This window comes from Styela clava, chromosome 6 (genome assembly GCF_964204865.1).
Source record: "Styela clava chromosome 6, kaStyClav1.hap1.2, whole genome shotgun sequence".
NCBI lineage: Eukaryota > Metazoa > Chordata > Ascidiacea > Stolidobranchia > Styelidae > Styela > Styela clava.
Window position 1 is genome coordinate 2,569,137 of NC_135255.1, and position 17,360 is coordinate 2,586,496.

Sequence of the window (17,360 nt, forward strand, 5' to 3'; positions counted from 1 at the left end):
TCCTCATTTTTTTTAAATTGCTTCCGAGAAGGACCGTGGTATTTTCGTGTCTTTTCTAGTGTTTGGTTTTGTTATATGTTTAAATGTATATAATGTATATAAATTATATATTTTTTTATTATATATTTTTGCTATAGCTTCAAATTATAATTTTTCGTGACAGCTATTACTTGAAAGCACACCGGACACTTTGGTTTACCGTTGTCGTGGGCAAGGAAATCTGTTTCCTCTCAATTTCCCTATGTCATCTTTCTTTTAAGACTCATTTTATGATTTAAATTTGACTAATTTTATAACTTGCAGCGTGAGCCTTGTGCTGTCGTCAAAGAACAACCAATATCGCCCAAGTTCGGATTTCGGGACCTAGCTAAACGAGGTCAGTTTTGCGTTTTGCCACTGCTGTCATACGGCCCACGCTTAAAAATAAATGAGTGATTTACAAAAATAAAGGCACAAAACGGCTCTCCAAATCAGGAGTTGCTTGACGCGATTTTATGGTGCATGGTGGAGATGAAAGACTCGACTTATCTCATCGGCAGAGTGCTGTCTGCACAAGACAATTGATGCTCCTGGTACCGATCACAGGACGTCATTCTCATATCGGCACCTTCTTGACGTTTATAGATATCACATCGAGATTCCGTGATTTTAACAAACATCATTCCCGACATCGGGATTAGGAAAAGGGTTAAATCTCCGTATCCCATCCAAGTTTGAATATCTAAAAAAAACTCAAAATGTATTGCCAATAAATACAAACAGTTGCCAATGGTTTAGTATACTAATATATACGTATATATACGCCAAATATAAAAATGTTCTGCGGTCCGCACGGAATGTGTCCGGTGCCAGGGTTTGGAACACTCTGTGTTATATAATGAAAAGTACATTGGCCAGTGTATCAAATTCTCTCTTATGCCATTACTTATAAAACCACGAAAAATGGACTAATGCGATTCAAGCAACGAAAGCGAGTCAATCTTCAAGACCATGCTTGAAAATCAGTCCGAGTGAAAAAAAGAAGTGTCTGAGCAACTGCTTAAATTTCGCAATCCAATCGCAGTTCAATCAGGTGTACCGGGTGAAAAATTAAAAGTATTCATATTTGTATCTCATCGTATTTTGAATGTTCGAATCAACGTGAATTTCTCCTATAACGTTCACAAACACTCAATTTATTTTGGCAAACAGTAGCGATTATGACCAGCACGTCACGACCGAAAAAAGTACCCGCTCACTCAAGACGTTCTGAAGGCAATTCTCTAGCGGTTGTTTTGAGCTTTCTAACCTGACGCGATGAAGGCGGGCAAGTTATTTTTATCATTCCTGCATTATACAAAATCTGTTTTTTCTACTGCACCAAGTAAGCGTATTGTAGCATTCCGCACCAACGATTTTGTTTTCTTCCGACCCAAATGCTATCATTTGTGGGTCAGTTTCTTTGCATACATGAAACGGTTCATAACGATATTTTACTACGAGCATGGGTTGGGTTGGAATATTAATTTTCCACGAAATACTTTTAGTTGTTACAAAACGTTTGTTTGCGATATCAATAGTGAAGTAAAACATAGCAATTATATGAATGCCTGTTCAATTGCGTTGCTTTTATGTCATCTATGTTTGGTAAACGAATTTAGCTAATCGAGCCATAAATGAATACATTTACACAAGTTTTCAAATGTTGAGTTACCATGCACTGCCATTAAATAACACGAATATTCATTGTAGTAACTTACAATGATTGCCACACACAAGATATGATCGCGACATTTTATAAATTGCGGCTACATGCGCACTTAAAATTTTTGACGCAAATCCATCTTGAGAGTTTGTAGATTTTCTGTTATTATCGTAATAAACTGGGTGAATTTCGGTCGCAAATCAGGTCTTCCATCATGTCACAAACACGAAAATTGCTACATTAATGCGGGTAGCTGGTAATCTGGATTTTTGATATTGTGATTGGTGGGTTACAGCAGATGAGTAGTTAGTCCTGTGACGATGTGGTTAAGTGAAAATGTTTCTGATATTGAATGAGTGACATGCATTGAACCTTAGTTTCGTCGTCATTTTTCATATTTAGTTTAATCGTGGGTGAAATATAATATTACAGTCTAAATAGTAGCTAATACTGCAAGAGGTTTCATTTAATTATATGTTTTTAAACCAAAGCAGGAACACGACTTGACTTACAACCGGTATATTCATTTAAAAAATGTGCTCAAAGCAATGTCCTTATCCTTCGAAAAAGTGAAAAAAAAACTGATGCTAAGAGGAGAATATTAACAGTCTCTGGTACGAATCTTATGAGCGGGTGAGAAGAATTTCCATAACACGGTTTTTGGAAAAAAAATGTGGCGAAGGATTTTCGTGGACAGGATAAGCTTTATAGTTCATGGATGGAAACTAGTGACTAATCTGGTAGAACGTCTAAAGATCTTGTTCAAGGAAACAAAAACGCAAAAGATAATCTGCTTTCTCAAAACATCTAATTATCAAAGCTGGTCGCAATTTATTTTATGACATATCTTTTGAGATCGTGATACGGAGCACTGGAGAGATTCCCACTGTTTCTCTTAAAATATTTTCATGGTTAAGCCATATGACGAGATTGCAAATAAGATTTATACGGAAAGTCATTTAATGAATGTTAAGATCAATACAATTGAAAAAATTGAAACCCGATAAACTTTAGACTTAATTCAGTGCTAGTATTCTAGTGCTAGACATGAAACCGGCGTTAATTTACCGATCGAGAAAAAAATGTTTTTGATGGTGAACATTTTGGTACATACATCACGCGATTGAATTTTTTGTAAGAATCAACCATGACAAGCTCCATCAAAAATTTTCACCGTGAAATTCGAGGTACGGGAAAATTCTTTCGGTTAGTAAGATAAACAAAGTTGGCAGTAATACTGTACATCTGGGCTATATGCAGCACAAGTAATACGCAAGCTGTCGTCATAGGCGGTTGGGAATGTATATTTCAGTCTCTATTTGTATATGAAATTTAAAATTGTCAAATCGAAAGCCGAAATATTTTGACAAAATAGGTGACAGCTGCAGTGAAAACACTCTTAGTGTCGCGGCAACATTATTATTTAGGGGCGGAAGCAGTTTATTCATAAATTAATACTGCGCAGTAAATACTTTTTGTGTTTCTTGAATCTCTGAAATTATGTCCATATGCCCTTTGCAGTTGAGTAACGCATTTTTAACCTGAATGTATCATTGGTACAAATGAACATTTTTGTTCAATTCGGCTGCTTCATTCATCATAATTACTGCATGAAGTAAATATAAGTGATATGAAAGTAAATATCATGTTGCCAAAAATAGAACAATCTTTAAAAATTGAAGAGACTATTCCCTTACAGTCTTATGTTGATGATTAGCATCTGGGAAATTACATATTGCAGGACCAGCTCATTAGTTTCATTTTGAAAAGAATAACACAGACAGGGCTTTCAAATTAATTCCGTCTGGGATTTTGTTTTACACGCCTCGCCGGATAGTTTTTTTCCTCAATGATAATTTAATTCAATTAAATGGCTTTGTCTGAAATATTCACGAACTTCGTGAAATCTGCAATCATCGATCAGGTTCGGTGACAATGTATATCTTGAACTCGCGATTTCTTGTGTGACTCGTATATTTTCAAGGTCTTAAAGATTTCGTGTTTATATTGACCAGTGAAATAGTACGTCATTGAACCTATGCAACACCATGACATGAAAGCTATGACCGCAATTTTTCGATGAGGTTATGAAATCATCTTCGGCAACAAAAGCTTTTGGTAACCGATGGCGTTGATTCATCATTGGTAAACATATGCTATACTATATGTTTTCGTCACGGTTGTTGTGGAAGATCGAGGAGAAATGTTCTAATGCTCAGTATTACATTTCTATTTGCCAAGGTTGGGATATATGCCAGCATGCACTTCCAGAACAGCGTGGATCACCCATATTTTCGTACAAATAGAGTTTAATTGATTAAATATCGATATAATAGATTTTGAGGCGATATCATGGTGAATAGTTTTGAGAAAGTTGTTATCATATAATGTTTATATTCTTTTAGCCACGAGAAAAACAGTGACGTTGATACAAAATGTGCAATTTGGTACGTGAACAAAATTTAAATAAACAAACAAATTAAACAAAACAGTTTATCACTTGAGCGTAAAGTTCACTTTTTGAGTCCGGTACTCGTATTCCACAAATAATATTACTTGATTTTCTGTCTCGACCGTTGTTCTTGTTTTATAACGATTTCAGAGAGACAATATGACCTATTATAATAAATAGTGATTATTAACGCCTCGCTGGGCCCTTTTTCTTTATCATTAATTACAAACGCTTTTTAGAACTATCGATCTCAATCCTATCGATCGTTTTACCTGGTAGATGACTTCTTCGAAAACAAACTATGATTAGTACCATCTATTGTAAATCCCTGTTAAACTACTTATTTTTTCAAATATTTTTGCACTTATTACCTCACCCGACAAAGATCAATTGTTCACTGGACCCAGTGTTCACCCATGTCCGTTTCGGGGGCTTATCCTATAATCCAATCAAACACAGATTATATCCGGTGATTTTGTTCATCACTTTGTAGTGATGTTTGTAAATCCGCACGTCATATTTATCGCAAATGTAAATGAAGCATTTAATTCAACTGTATTGCAATAGGGCGTGACCTTTCATTTCCTGGTCACAACTCAGACAATGTAGGTAGTTGCCACTTACCACTGTGGTGTCTCAACACTGTTTAAGGAATCATCAGACTTGTTAGTATTGACGTCATTCTAATAATACACATCACGTCTATATATGATTGAAATGTCAAAAGAGAAAATAAATTGGGATGAATATTATAAATATAAATGAGATAAATAAACTACGATGAACCAATTACATGAAGACAAGATTTCAAAGCTGAGAACTAGGTAAATCATTTTTACTTGACCTACTAAAATTCTTCGAACTGGATTTAGCATATTCCATGCTTTTTGTACTGTCTTAGTTTATTGAGTTTATTCTTCAACAATGACAGGAGATGTAGATTATATGCATTATATGTCATTTGTGATGGATGCTTATTTGTGATTTAAGGTTTGCTGTCGTAATTGTCGTACCAATTGCTTTTAGTCGCTATGGTTTTGATCCACATCCGCCTTTAATTTCCCGTAGATGTATGACCCTTGCAGCGTAATTTGTGTAATTATTTTGGCAATACAAGTTTATTTTATCTATCCTTTTCCGGATGTTGTTAATTGCGAGACACCTGCTCTGCAGTTGTGTGGTCGGTTGCATTAAAAACCACCAGAAAACCGATGCATTTAGGTAATAATTCAACCGTTCTAAATGTTTCCGAAATAAACATTGGTATTGTAAAAACCACTTAATCGTTTATCGGACAAAAGGTGTTGATGTCGTGACGCAAGTTGTACTATTCAACCAGTGGATAAGTTCTGAAAACAAGAAGGTCTTTAGGTTACTCGATTTGGTTTGAAGTTGAAATCTTCAATTTTCCATTCTGTTAGTTTGCACTGTGTTAAAATGGAATTACTAAAACGTGGTATTGTCGTAGTCGATGCGTTTTCAGAACACTCATATATTCCAAATCACTTCGACCATCACCATCCGGTTGAACCCAGAATTACTGAAAGTTACCTAATATGAATCATGCCGACATAGAAGTTTGCGAATTTAACTGGGAATTGAATTGCTTTGTACACGTTTCAATAGTTTGTGTCTCCTCTGTAGTTCAGTTGAAAACGAGTGGTATTGTACAATTCCAACCTGCTCAGATATGCCATCTGTCGGACGCTTCGATTATAGTGTCACTCCGAAGTTTCGCAGACGCAATAAGAAAACTATGTTTTTTTGAACGTGCATTTTCTATGTACGCGTTTTTTAATATTGTGAATATGACAAGACTTTGTGAGAGCATGACTGCATACGCTAGCATCTGAATAAAAGTGAAACAATCACAGGCAGTAGGGGGACATTTGCCAGTGACCCCCGGACGCATCAATTACTACATAAAATGAAGTACTTACGTACATACAAGTATTGTACCACTACCAACACCGAGCAGAGAGAAAAAGGGTTAATACTCGCAGTAAGGGGAATTGAACTGAAAAGGTACTCTATTTCTATTTTGTGACAGGTTTGCAGGTTGGCCCGAACCAGATATATTGATCTTTTTATAAACTAGATAGTTTATATATATATATATATATCGAGCAATAACTCTTCCGCGGTCAAAAGGCCGTACACGATTTCATGTATATTCTACATCGACGTTGCTCTAACATTCATTCGTTCGGACCCCAACTGTTTACATAAAAAAGTCGATAGACCAGGGGTGGGCAAGGTTTTTTTAACCAGTGGCCAAAAAGTTTGCCCAGCTAGTCTGGCGGGCCGTGTAAGTGTGACTTAAAAAGTAACATTTTATGAACAATATTGTCAGTGTTACAAGGCAAACGTGAAAAACAATATGCCTCGTGCAAAACTAAATTCAACCGCAATTTTAAACAAATTTCTTGAGTTATTTTTAGCTAAAACATCAAAATTTGATTTCAGTAGGGTTGTGGCAGCATCAGGTGGGCAGATTGAATTACCCAACGGGCCGGATTTGGCCCGCGGGCCGTTCTTTGCCCATGTCTGCTATAGATGGTCCTTTTCGCGTAGCTCGTGAAAGAAGTGATCCGTAGCATGGCCCTAACTATACCCCTGTTTAATACCTGAAAGTACTCGTCCTGACATTATGTAAGGTTTGCAATTCAAATCCGTATCGTATTTCATATTCATTTAATAAAAAAAGGATTACCCATGTTTCACAAAATCCTGGAAATACAAATATTATCATACGTAAATTAAACGCTCTATGTCAATCTTACATGATTACAAATATGTATCCGCGAACATATCATATTGGCGGATGAACCAATTTGCTGCTGGGTCTGCTGAGGTCAAGTTCGAACAACGTAAGTTTGGCCGAAACAGTTAGAGAAAAATCAAGAACACAAACCTTTATACAAATATTGGTGGTTTCTCAATATCAAATTTGACAATTCCATGTGATCTAATTCCATCAATATCTAAAACCCCTTGTGCAGTACAAATTTCCATTGCCTGCATTTGCACGATAAATAAATGAGTGGAGAGTTCGTTTGATCATTACGTTATGGTTATTCATAATATAATGATAGTTGTACTCTATCTACCTCACCACGAACACCTGGAATCTTGACATACGATACCCGAACGAGTTTTGATACATTATTTACGTTATTCTTCAATTAACCATGCTTATGTTGTGAGGGAGATCGGGTTAAAACGGAAAGTGTTGGATACGCTTGTTGATAATACCAGACAATAATTTGTCATCGAACGCAATTTTATAAAAGTATGTTCTGAAACTGATCTGCATTTTCTCGTGCCACGTTGGGCTTGTATTTGGCGAGTAGGTTTTGTTGAGTAACGCTCAATTACCACTTCCTTTCGATTGAAGCAATTCTCGTGTCATAAATTTGTTTTATTTTTTGACCGAATCACGAAACGCATCCTGTTTAAAAGCCCACAGCAATTGATCCGTTAGATCTACAAGTACTGTTTACATAGGAATGATCACAATATGAAAATATCGCAAACACAACACAAAACATTTGTCAAACATGCTACTTGAATAAAATAAAATCGTTTTTGCTAACTGCAATTTGTTCAGATGGCCTTAACAAGGTACGGAATAGGAGATAAATATTCCGTTTCCAACAAAGAAATGAGAATCTCTGGTAAAATCTATTACTTCAAACCACGTAAAACGGCATTAACTCATGACGCGACTACTGCAACAAAAAATAACCAATAAACATGCATTTTAAAGTACATAGGTGCAATTGAACAATTTGACAAACAAAGGGCAAGATATGAATATGAATAAATATATTTTAACAAGAAAATACACACTTTTGAAACTCACTGAACATGTGAAGTTTTACTATTTTATTTAAAAAACGTTGTTTATGACGAATTTGGGTTGAAACATCCGATATCCCCTTTCCATAAATAGTGCTTGCTGTAAGAATGACAAGGCACTCGAGAATAGAAAGGTCTTCGTAACTGCTTCTGCGCAAGTGAGTATTACTTACTTTGCAGATATGCAGCAATGTTAACATAACCTCATTTATAATGACCTCATTACTATAGTGGCGATGTTGGCATAAATACCATTTTCACTTCTTAATTCAGAGACTCTAATAACACAATAAATAAAATAAAAGAAAAACTTTTTCCGCATTTGTATGAAGTTTTGAACTTTTGTTACCGTTTGAGGTTTTGTGCCAAATAACTTGACATCATTGTTCATTCAACAGCAGATCTGTTGCCCACCCATTTGGGATAGCTAAAGCGTTCCTCTAGTGGACATCTCAAACAATTGACACAATGGCGTTGAATGTCGAATCTTTTTATGAGTTCTCCAGTACATCAAATATGCCCGTGGGTCACGTGTCACGATAGGTGTCACCAATGAGTTGGCCCTGTACAGAGTTACCGGCGAATTCATTACTATCGCAAAATTTTCCACATTCGCAGTTTTGAATCACCATTAATTTGCGTTTCATAGTGTAACTAGTTGCGGGACTGTCTGGTTCTGAAGACGTAGTGTCACATCGGAATTCAATTTCCGCGGTTTTTGTTGCGCTTGGTCTGCAGCATTTGTCAGAGTGTCGACACGTTCCACAGTATCGAGGTTTGAAGGATTTCACTGTAAGACATCCACTCAATGAATAGCGAACACGCTTGGTGCGTCTCATGTTGCGTCGACAGGAGCGTTTCGACTGAAAATAAATGAATAACTTAAAACGTTTCCAGTTACAAGATATCGTGCTGTGGCATAAATATAACCACAATGAAGACAACATGAAATATAAAAATTACAAAAACGCACATTACTTTTCTTACAAGCGTGCTAAACCCACAAGCGATAGCAGCAATTCCCAGACATACCTTTCTCGGCGGAATGATTTCTGTGCAAGGTCTGACAATGCACAGTCGTGTTTCTTTTGTCATTTTGCAGTCTTCATTATCATTTGTCACTCGTTCGCTAACTCCAAAACCACAAGATTTTGAACATGCAGACCATTCAATTGTTTGCAGAAGACATGAACCGCGGAAAGACAATGCAGATTCTTTTCCTCTGGCTGAAATAGAAGTCAATTCTTCACTAAAGTTTCTTTTTTGGAATTGAAAAAAATGATATAAAATAGTAATTATCAATGTGTGGGAAGAAGACGAAATAAAAATGCAAATACGATTAACTTGTACCAGAGGGGGAAAATTTAAAAGGGGAAGAAAGTACAGTTTTTCAAGTTGTCTTCGATTTCTTATTATTCAATGTCATTTCCTATAACTTTTTTTGCCATTTTGTTTTTGATGACGTAATGACGTATAGCAACGTCGATCTTTTCCCAAACAAAAAAATAAATTAAATTATCTCTGAATATTGTATATATATATATATATATACCTACAACTAAATAAAACCCCTAAAGCTTTTTTTTTTAATTGCGCAGCATATTTGTAGAAGAGTAAATCAATTTCCCATTCCGATCTCTACGTCATTGCAATTATTTAACTGAGGCAAAACTGTACTTCCGGTTTCAAATTTCAGTACGGAAGTCGGTTAACGAGTGATGATATGTAAAGTTACTCGTTGTGTAAACGTGGTGTTTTCTACTTTAATTGAGCATTCACGAAACATTTATCACACACATGATACTGGCCAAATATATCTTTAACCTGTATCAGCTGTCTCAAACTATCTTTATGCAGTTGCATTCGCATATTTGGTTGCGTGTTGTGGTGAAATTACACACCAGTGCATCTCCCACGTAGAGGTGAAAGGGAGAGCAATATAAACTCAACTATCAGGTGATGCGTGTGTACTCACTAGTATAGTAGGAGAAAAGTTTCTTTGTCGCATATAAGGCGTAAACGTATACAGAACATTTGAACAAATACCAGCACCTTAAATCGAATTATTCACATCACAATGCAAAAGAATAGTTGAAATACGGAATAAGTTGAAAATTGTACAAAGAATATTCAAAATTCGCGAAAAATATTTTCCCATTCATGAAACTTCCGTAAAATTCATTGAAATACGGAACCAAAAATAATCAGTTTTCTAGATTGTCGAAAGATATGCCTGTGTAACAAATATCATAGAGAAATTGCAATTCGAAACCGACGTAACAAGACTAAAGCTAATTGATTCATAGTTAGCTCATTTATTTGGAATATTATTCCAGGAAACCAACCTTAAACATAGATAATGAATGATATATATGAATTGAAAAATTGCCAGAGATTTCATACAGCTGGCAGTCGTGAAACGATTGCTACACATTTTGTATCATGAATTTAGAAAACTCGGGATTCATATGTCAAAAGTCGTCTGGAAGTGCTTTGAGCAATATGCCGAAAGCATTATTTTCTGTTTATATCTTGTTACAAAGAATTTACAGAACGTTTAACACAACATAATCTTGAACCGGGAATATTTTTGAAGTAATAATTAAATTTTCTGACCGCAATTTAAAGTTTAAACAAGCCGAAATCTGTTAAGTTAATTCGAAGTAGGTGGTACAACGCTGTAGGTGAAAGTAACGTGGGTTCAACTACAGTCATGTTATCTGTTGTTCGCTTCCGAATTCTCTGATAACGTCTAGTTATCTTAAACTCGTGGATTACACTTACTGTACAATACACCACCAACTTTTATTAATATTAATTTTATTATTTATTTCTTTAAGTTTTATTATTTGATGATTTTAATATTAACAACAATTTGAAAACTTTAAAAATTGATCAGCAACTGGTGCAATTGACTTTACGACCTAAGTCTTTTCTCAAAACTTGAAACAAAGCAAGAAAACGCAAGTAGACCTTCACGCGAAGTTAGCAAACAAACTAAATGACCACAAAACAACTCAATAGGCTCATCGCGATGGTTTATAACAACGTTCTGGTTTCCAGTTTTCTAAATATTTTTCGAATAATAATAACAATTTTGTTCTGAGTACCCTTTAAGTGCTAAAACACATAGAGCATGCCGTTTGGTGGTTTTGTTAAACTAACCATTAAACGCTCAATTTTGCCAAGTTTGGGTAATGGTATGATTGGAATGTGGAAACTTCTGGAATCTGAATAAATTGTAATTGTTATGATGTTTTCTTTGTCTGAAAATTAATTAGTGTTTTACTATTTTCGATTTATGCCTGTAAATGGTCACAAACTGTGTTTTTGCTCACTTCGTCAAATTTATGCAAATTGATTTTTATATGGTAGATTCAGTTTATATTTCATGACCAAGATAATATATTTTGTTGTAAGTAAACATATTTTATAGAGTTTAATATCTAATCAGCTGGCACTAAATTTTAATTACCAATCTCACTTACCGTATTCACTTGGTCTTCCATTGCATCTCCACTGACCACAGCAGTTGCTAGTTGAACGAATCAGCCTGAATAAAAATGAAAGTTATTCAATTGGTTTGCCGGGTTACATAATTAAAAAATTCCCTCAATGACGTATACATATATGATATGTCATTAGATGTAAAAACGAGACACAAGTTCATGAATTATTTGTAGAACGAGTTTATATATATTGGAGATGATTTCAGAATTTTAAATTACATCAGCGTTACATCATTGTGCTGACGTAACTACATTTGAAAGCAGAGGATCCGTAAAACATGAGTATACTTGTAGGTTTATAATAAAATTACATTAGTTATATTTCCTGCTTAGCATTTAACAAGAAAGATTTTTATTGTTCAATACGACGTTTATATTATAAGCATTTGTCTTCATTTAAAATCAAATTACGTACGGGAAATAAATAGCTATATTTGTCAAAATATTTATTACATAAAAGATAGGAAGACTAATAATCGACTAGATATAAAATTGCTTCTTATCTTTGTTGATTATAGTGTAAACTTCAATAATGATTTAACTCTGTTTGTGTTCTATTAACAACAGCTTAGTTGATCCCAGCCAAACGTAATGGTTAAAAATAGAAATTTTGTAATACTATATTGTTGCAAATTTTCGTGAGCTCATATCCAGCCACATCTAAACTTTTTGCACGACTGAATAAAAGAATTTATTGGAAACGAAAATAAGATAACTATTAGAAAATTATTTATTAAGAAATAGTCCGTTATGCACTACATAAACTACCCATAAGATTTTTATCAAGTCTATCATGATTTTAAAGATTTTTTTCATTATTGAAGAAATGTTTATTTTCTTAACCCGGTATACTCAGGTAGTTTTCTATGAAAAATACAATGCGGTTTTGTTAGATATCGATATCGTGCGGAAATTCAACGTCAATACTTCATCTGATTTCTCAAATTGTATAGAAAGCAGAAAATCCAAAAATAAATATATCCTTGTCTCATATCTGTTAAGACAACTGAACTTTCTAGCAAATCGAAATCTACGTACTTAGGTAAAAATTTAGTAAAATTTAGTTTTAGGTTTAAATCCTTAGGTTACTTAAGATAATAAAAAGTATAAAATATATCAGTTTAGTTGCTCCCAAATTTAAAACGAATAATACACAACGATCATTTTAGAAGTGAGCCTGAGTTGATATATGAAGTTTAGAATGAGTTCAATTTTGGGGGTAAAACGCTCATTCCGTGCGGGGGCTTTTAATAAATATTTTGGTCACAGTCAATTAATGGAGTGCGTTCTATTTACACTTGACATCCAAGTCTAATCCCCGATCAGTGAGCGAGAACTTATTTTCAAACATTTAGCAGTAATGAGTTTCACCGGTTATATTACGTCATTGGAAAAGAACTTTTGAAATTCGATAAAGTCGCGACCTCGGTGTCGACCCTACCGATTAAGGCATTATATCCAGGTGGCCAGTAGGTTCATTTTACGTTAGGGACCAGTGGAAGTTAAAAATTGAAGACACCAGACTAATGGTTTGTAAGCTTTGGAAAGAATGTAAACGTACGGGCTTTACTCGTCAGCGTAATTCGAATTTTTTTGTAAGAATGACGGCGCCACTTCACTTTCTGTAGTGACATGGTTTGACCCGAGAGTAAATCAGGTCATCAACACTGTGACTGTCTAATACACGATACGCAGCATTTTTGTTTAGATAAATGCTTTTAAGCTTGGTGCCCTTGATACATATAATGAATAAACAAACATACTTTGGATAAGCGCATCCTGGTGGAGGCGGCTTACATTTTGGCATGCATCCGATGTCTCCGTTAATGCAGGAACAGGTGATTCGACAAGACGGAGAAAACAAAGCACCGTTTTCATACCATTTGTTAGCTACAAAACACGATCTACCAGGACGGGCTGTAAAACAGAGTATATTATATTGAGTATAGTGTAGTATATTAGCAGAATATACTTTTTGGAAATTAAAGACTGCAGGTAAAAAAGTATGTCGAACAAAGTTAAAAAATCCCAATAGAAAGAGGAAAATTTGATAAGCGATTTAGATGCTAACCGAGTGCAAAATCCACCCCAATCAAAAGTCTCAACGACTTTTGGAATCTTTCCAAAAAAGGATTAACTCGTTGCTAATGTAGCATGAATTTGAGTGAATCCACATAAATCAAAATTATGTGGATTGATCTCTGACATGTTTTATTATCATTTTAAAAACACGTCTTTGAATGCAGCTGTCTGTTTTCTCTTAAAAGTGTCGGAAAGCTATGTAAATTGCTGTTGCAGCTGTTTTTTCATACCTTTGCATGTCCCTGTGTTTCCATCGCAATGTAGACCTTTATGATGATCACATACTTTTTCGCGGTCACATCTATCTCCTAGTTGACCAGCGCATATTTTGCAGCAGCCGCATCCGTCCATAACAAAACTAACGCCGGTCGGACAAGAAGCAATTGGCGGGCAAGAACACTGTCTACACAGGCCAGATTTTCTTTCCTGTTCGAAATAAAAAATAAAAAAATCATATATAAACAACCATAAAAATACCGAATATAGTTATTTCAACAAGAGATGATTATTTTTCTGTAAAAACCTCATCATTCACCACTGATTTCATAGTATGGATAAATATCAAACACCCGTTTCTGGTTTACATTTCGTTTTATATTACATGAGATTTTCTTTCTTCTTTTCTTTCTATGCAGTTTTTGGACACGTCGATGAACAGTATTAAACGGAAGTAACATAGTAGTAACATACTAAATACCAGAAGAATTAGAGTCTATTCAACCCGCCTCACTTCGCACATTTTCAAATATGAGTTTTACAAAAAAAAATTCTCCTACTTTTCCCCAGTTATATTTTGTATTGGTATTAGTAATTAGCATGAATGAAATGAAACAGAAAACCTGTGAAAAATATTTAGAGACCTCCCAACGTGTTTATCTGGGTAAATCGGAATGCATTTTTATAAATCGTATATTTAATAATAATATCATTCTTGCACGAAAAACGTGGATTTAAAGCTTTAAGACAGTGTTAAAATGGGGTCAAATATCCGACAAACTCAAATTTAACACCACAATATTATAATAACTACTTATTCGCTTTGCGGGCAAAAAATCGGCAAAAAATGGGTTTAAAATACTGGATTTGCAAATCCCTCAAGCACAAAAATATTGGGATTTGAAGAAAGAGTAACCAAATCAATAAGTTAAAAATCAAGATTTATTTGCGTCAAGAGATTTTGAAGTACATTCATCTGATGCACAAAACGCAAACAGGAATTTGTAATGATAGGCTTTGTGATGTGCATCAAGAAAGTCTCTTACTAATATTGGACAAAACAAAATAAACAAAAACAAAAAGTATTTAACAAAAAACAAAATCGTAACTCGTCCAAATATATTCACAGGGCAATGACATTAGACAATAAATAAATTTCAGTCGAAATCCACTTATTTTCAAATATTTCCAAGTTTTACGTATAATTTTCAGTTTATCAAAATCAACAAATAGTAAGTTTTAAACACCCACAGAATCCTTAGTGTGGCACATTTCTCAAGCACACCACTTTTGTCATTACTTCGTTCATTCCACACACGGATGCATAGAGACGGCATTGTTTTTTTCACATATTCAACTTAACAGCATTCAGAGATAGCATACATTTATCCAATTGCCAGCATGCCCATTTTAACTATATACTGTAAAATCAGCACAAAGTTCCAGCGTGGTAGGCAATCACAGTGCTCAAACGATAGATAACACTTCGAGCGCCTAGCCGTTACAGTAGCTTCGGAGTGAACCATTTAGTTGTCGCAATATGTGTTCAATCCTCATGCCCATTACCCCACTTTAAGGTATACTAATGGCAACGATAGAAGTATTCGATACTCATTCTTTCTGTTGTATTTTTTTCAATTGGGCAATATCTAAAAGCGTTAACACGTCGTGCCCTATTGTTCGCATATAAGTACTTTGTACCAGAGTCGATTTAAAAAGTCAAATGTAGCAATATCAGATAGCGGTCGCATAACAGATTTGTTTGATTGTGGATCTCAAAGTGTTATTACGACGCGCCGGAGAGTGTTGACAACAAAATTGCCATTTCTGCATTGTAGTATTTAAATTGAGAACAAATAATATAAAAGTGCAAAGTGTAATTAATAATTTTGGATGTATGATTTACAGAGGATGTTAAAGAAGGACTGGAGACGCACTAGGTCGACAAATAACCGATAATAATGAGTTGGCATATTGAAAAGGCAAAAATGCCCTTTTTCACGCGACAAGCTGCGCGAGCACACATCTGAATACCAGAGAATGTTTTGACTACATCATACAAGACCAGTTATGTGTTCAAGCAACTACACGTGATCGACGTGATGACAAACGTTAACGCGAAACAAATCACTGCATTTTCATATAGATGCAAGTGTTAACATAATATGCCAAATACCCAGCGGAATAATCAATAAGAACACATTGGTGACCTAAGAAACGTATTGTTTAGATTTGAAACGATTTCCTAATTTTTGCTAAATTTTGACATTGTGAGCAATAAACGAAATGCCGATTTATCATACCTGTCTTCAAAGAGCTGAGTTTTAGATAAAATTCATGCTTCTGAATCCCAAATTAGGTGTGAGGAGATAGATTACACTGTTCTTATCTTATAAAAAGAGCCATTCTACTTACAGCAGGATATAGATCTCGTTCTGATTCGTTTCCGATGTCTTCACTATTCATTGAATATTCTTCCGATGACGTTGTCGCTTCTTCTTCCATTCCAAACGATTTCGTGACCAGAATGAACACTAGAAAGAGTACCTCGCCTCTCATCATGATGTTTTTGTTTTCTTCGTTAGGCGAAATGTTTCTTTATAAAGTTTTTGAGATTCTTTTCTGCTCAATTAAGTAGGTTTTTCGTTTTTCAGTATTTCATACAACACACCAATTGCGTAATCTATATACTGTACAATTGAATAGAACTTGATACTAGATACAATATGTGCTGTCGAAAAAGTATATTACTTGTTTACCAATTAGAATCAATGTACAAAATCGTGATTTTTAGGTTTTAATATACATGAATATTGATACAATTCTAGCTTCGAAAAGAATTTTAGATAAACGGAACGAATACGATATTAAAGACGTCAAAATCTAGACATAATATAATTTAATTGTAATTATAAACATAAACACTAATAACTTTTTTGCAATTAGGGTTAATGAAGTAGACACATGCTGTAAAGACAATAACATCCATCTCCCCATAGTAATTCATCGTTCAACATCATAGGCCAGACTGTGTCTGTAATAGATCTACCCTATACATTTATGATACTCGATAATAAATAGACAATATTAGCTGTGTTTGTGTATAGCATTCTGCACGTTAAGTGGCACCTACGATCCTCTTTCATCTTATTTCACTTTACGTCATGCGCTCGCGGAGTTATGAACTCTTTTTGAAAGCATTCCTGGGTGTCAAAAGAAACGTCGTCTGCTGAATCCGATACTTTTAGCGGCCAATTCAACCCTAGGTTGTCTATTCACTATGGGGCGACGGCAACGACGCTGTTCCTTTTCATATTTATTGTAAATAAAACCTTAAACACGCATCAAGGGTAATTTCTCATACAGGAATGTGATGATTTTCAGTCAACAAAGAACTAGATTAACCAGAAATACTTTCAATTGTGCGTGGTGTAGGTGTGGTCACGTGTCATGTATTGTAATGAGCGTGCGTAAAATACCGTTTGATCATTTGTTGTGAGTCTTCTTTGAGAAGAATATTTATCATTTTTGCGTATAAATATATAATAAATATTGT

The 17,360-nt window shown here is 34.8% G+C and overlaps 1 protein-coding gene across 2 annotated transcripts; it reads right to left on the minus strand.

Moving 5' to 3' along the window:
* Positions 1–6,813: 6,813 nt before the first annotated feature.
* On the minus strand, positions 6,814–16,550 carry LOC120331680 (CCN family member 2-like). 2 transcript variants are annotated; one of them, XM_039398802.2, is made up of 6 exons: positions 16,220–16,550; positions 13,819–14,014; positions 13,270–13,423; positions 11,486–11,550; positions 9,030–9,223; positions 6,814–8,860 (listed from the first exon to the last, which is right to left on the minus strand). In XM_039398802.2, exons 1-6 carry the CDS (start codon positions 16,364–16,366, stop codon positions 8,525–8,527), a joined length of 1,092 nt encoding a protein of 363 aa, XP_039254736.2. In that variant the 5' UTR covers positions 16,367–16,550; the 3' UTR covers positions 6,814–8,524. The 2 variants fall into 2 exon arrangements, with proteins under 2 accessions (XP_039254736.2, XP_039254738.2); XM_039398804.2 differs by lacking the exon at positions 16,220–16,550 and adding an exon at positions 15,056–15,354.
* Positions 16,551–17,360: the final 810 nt, after the last annotated feature.

What these genes read in the sequence shown, in the direction of transcription:
- LOC120331680 (XM_039398802.2), bottom strand. Translation starts at nt 16,366, where the DNA reads ATGATGAGAGGCGAGGTACTCTTTCTAGTGTTCATTCTGGTCACGAAA. An exon ending in AACGAGATCTATATCCTGCT is followed by an intron (nt 14,015 to 16,219) that starts GTAAGTAGAATG and finishes TATTTCGAACAG; the next exon opens with GAAAGAAAATCTGGCCTGTG. An exon ending in AAATCATTCCGCCGAGAAAG is followed by an intron (nt 8,861 to 9,029) that starts GTATGTCTGGGA and finishes ATTTATTTTCAG; the next exon opens with TCGAAACGCTCCTGTCGACG.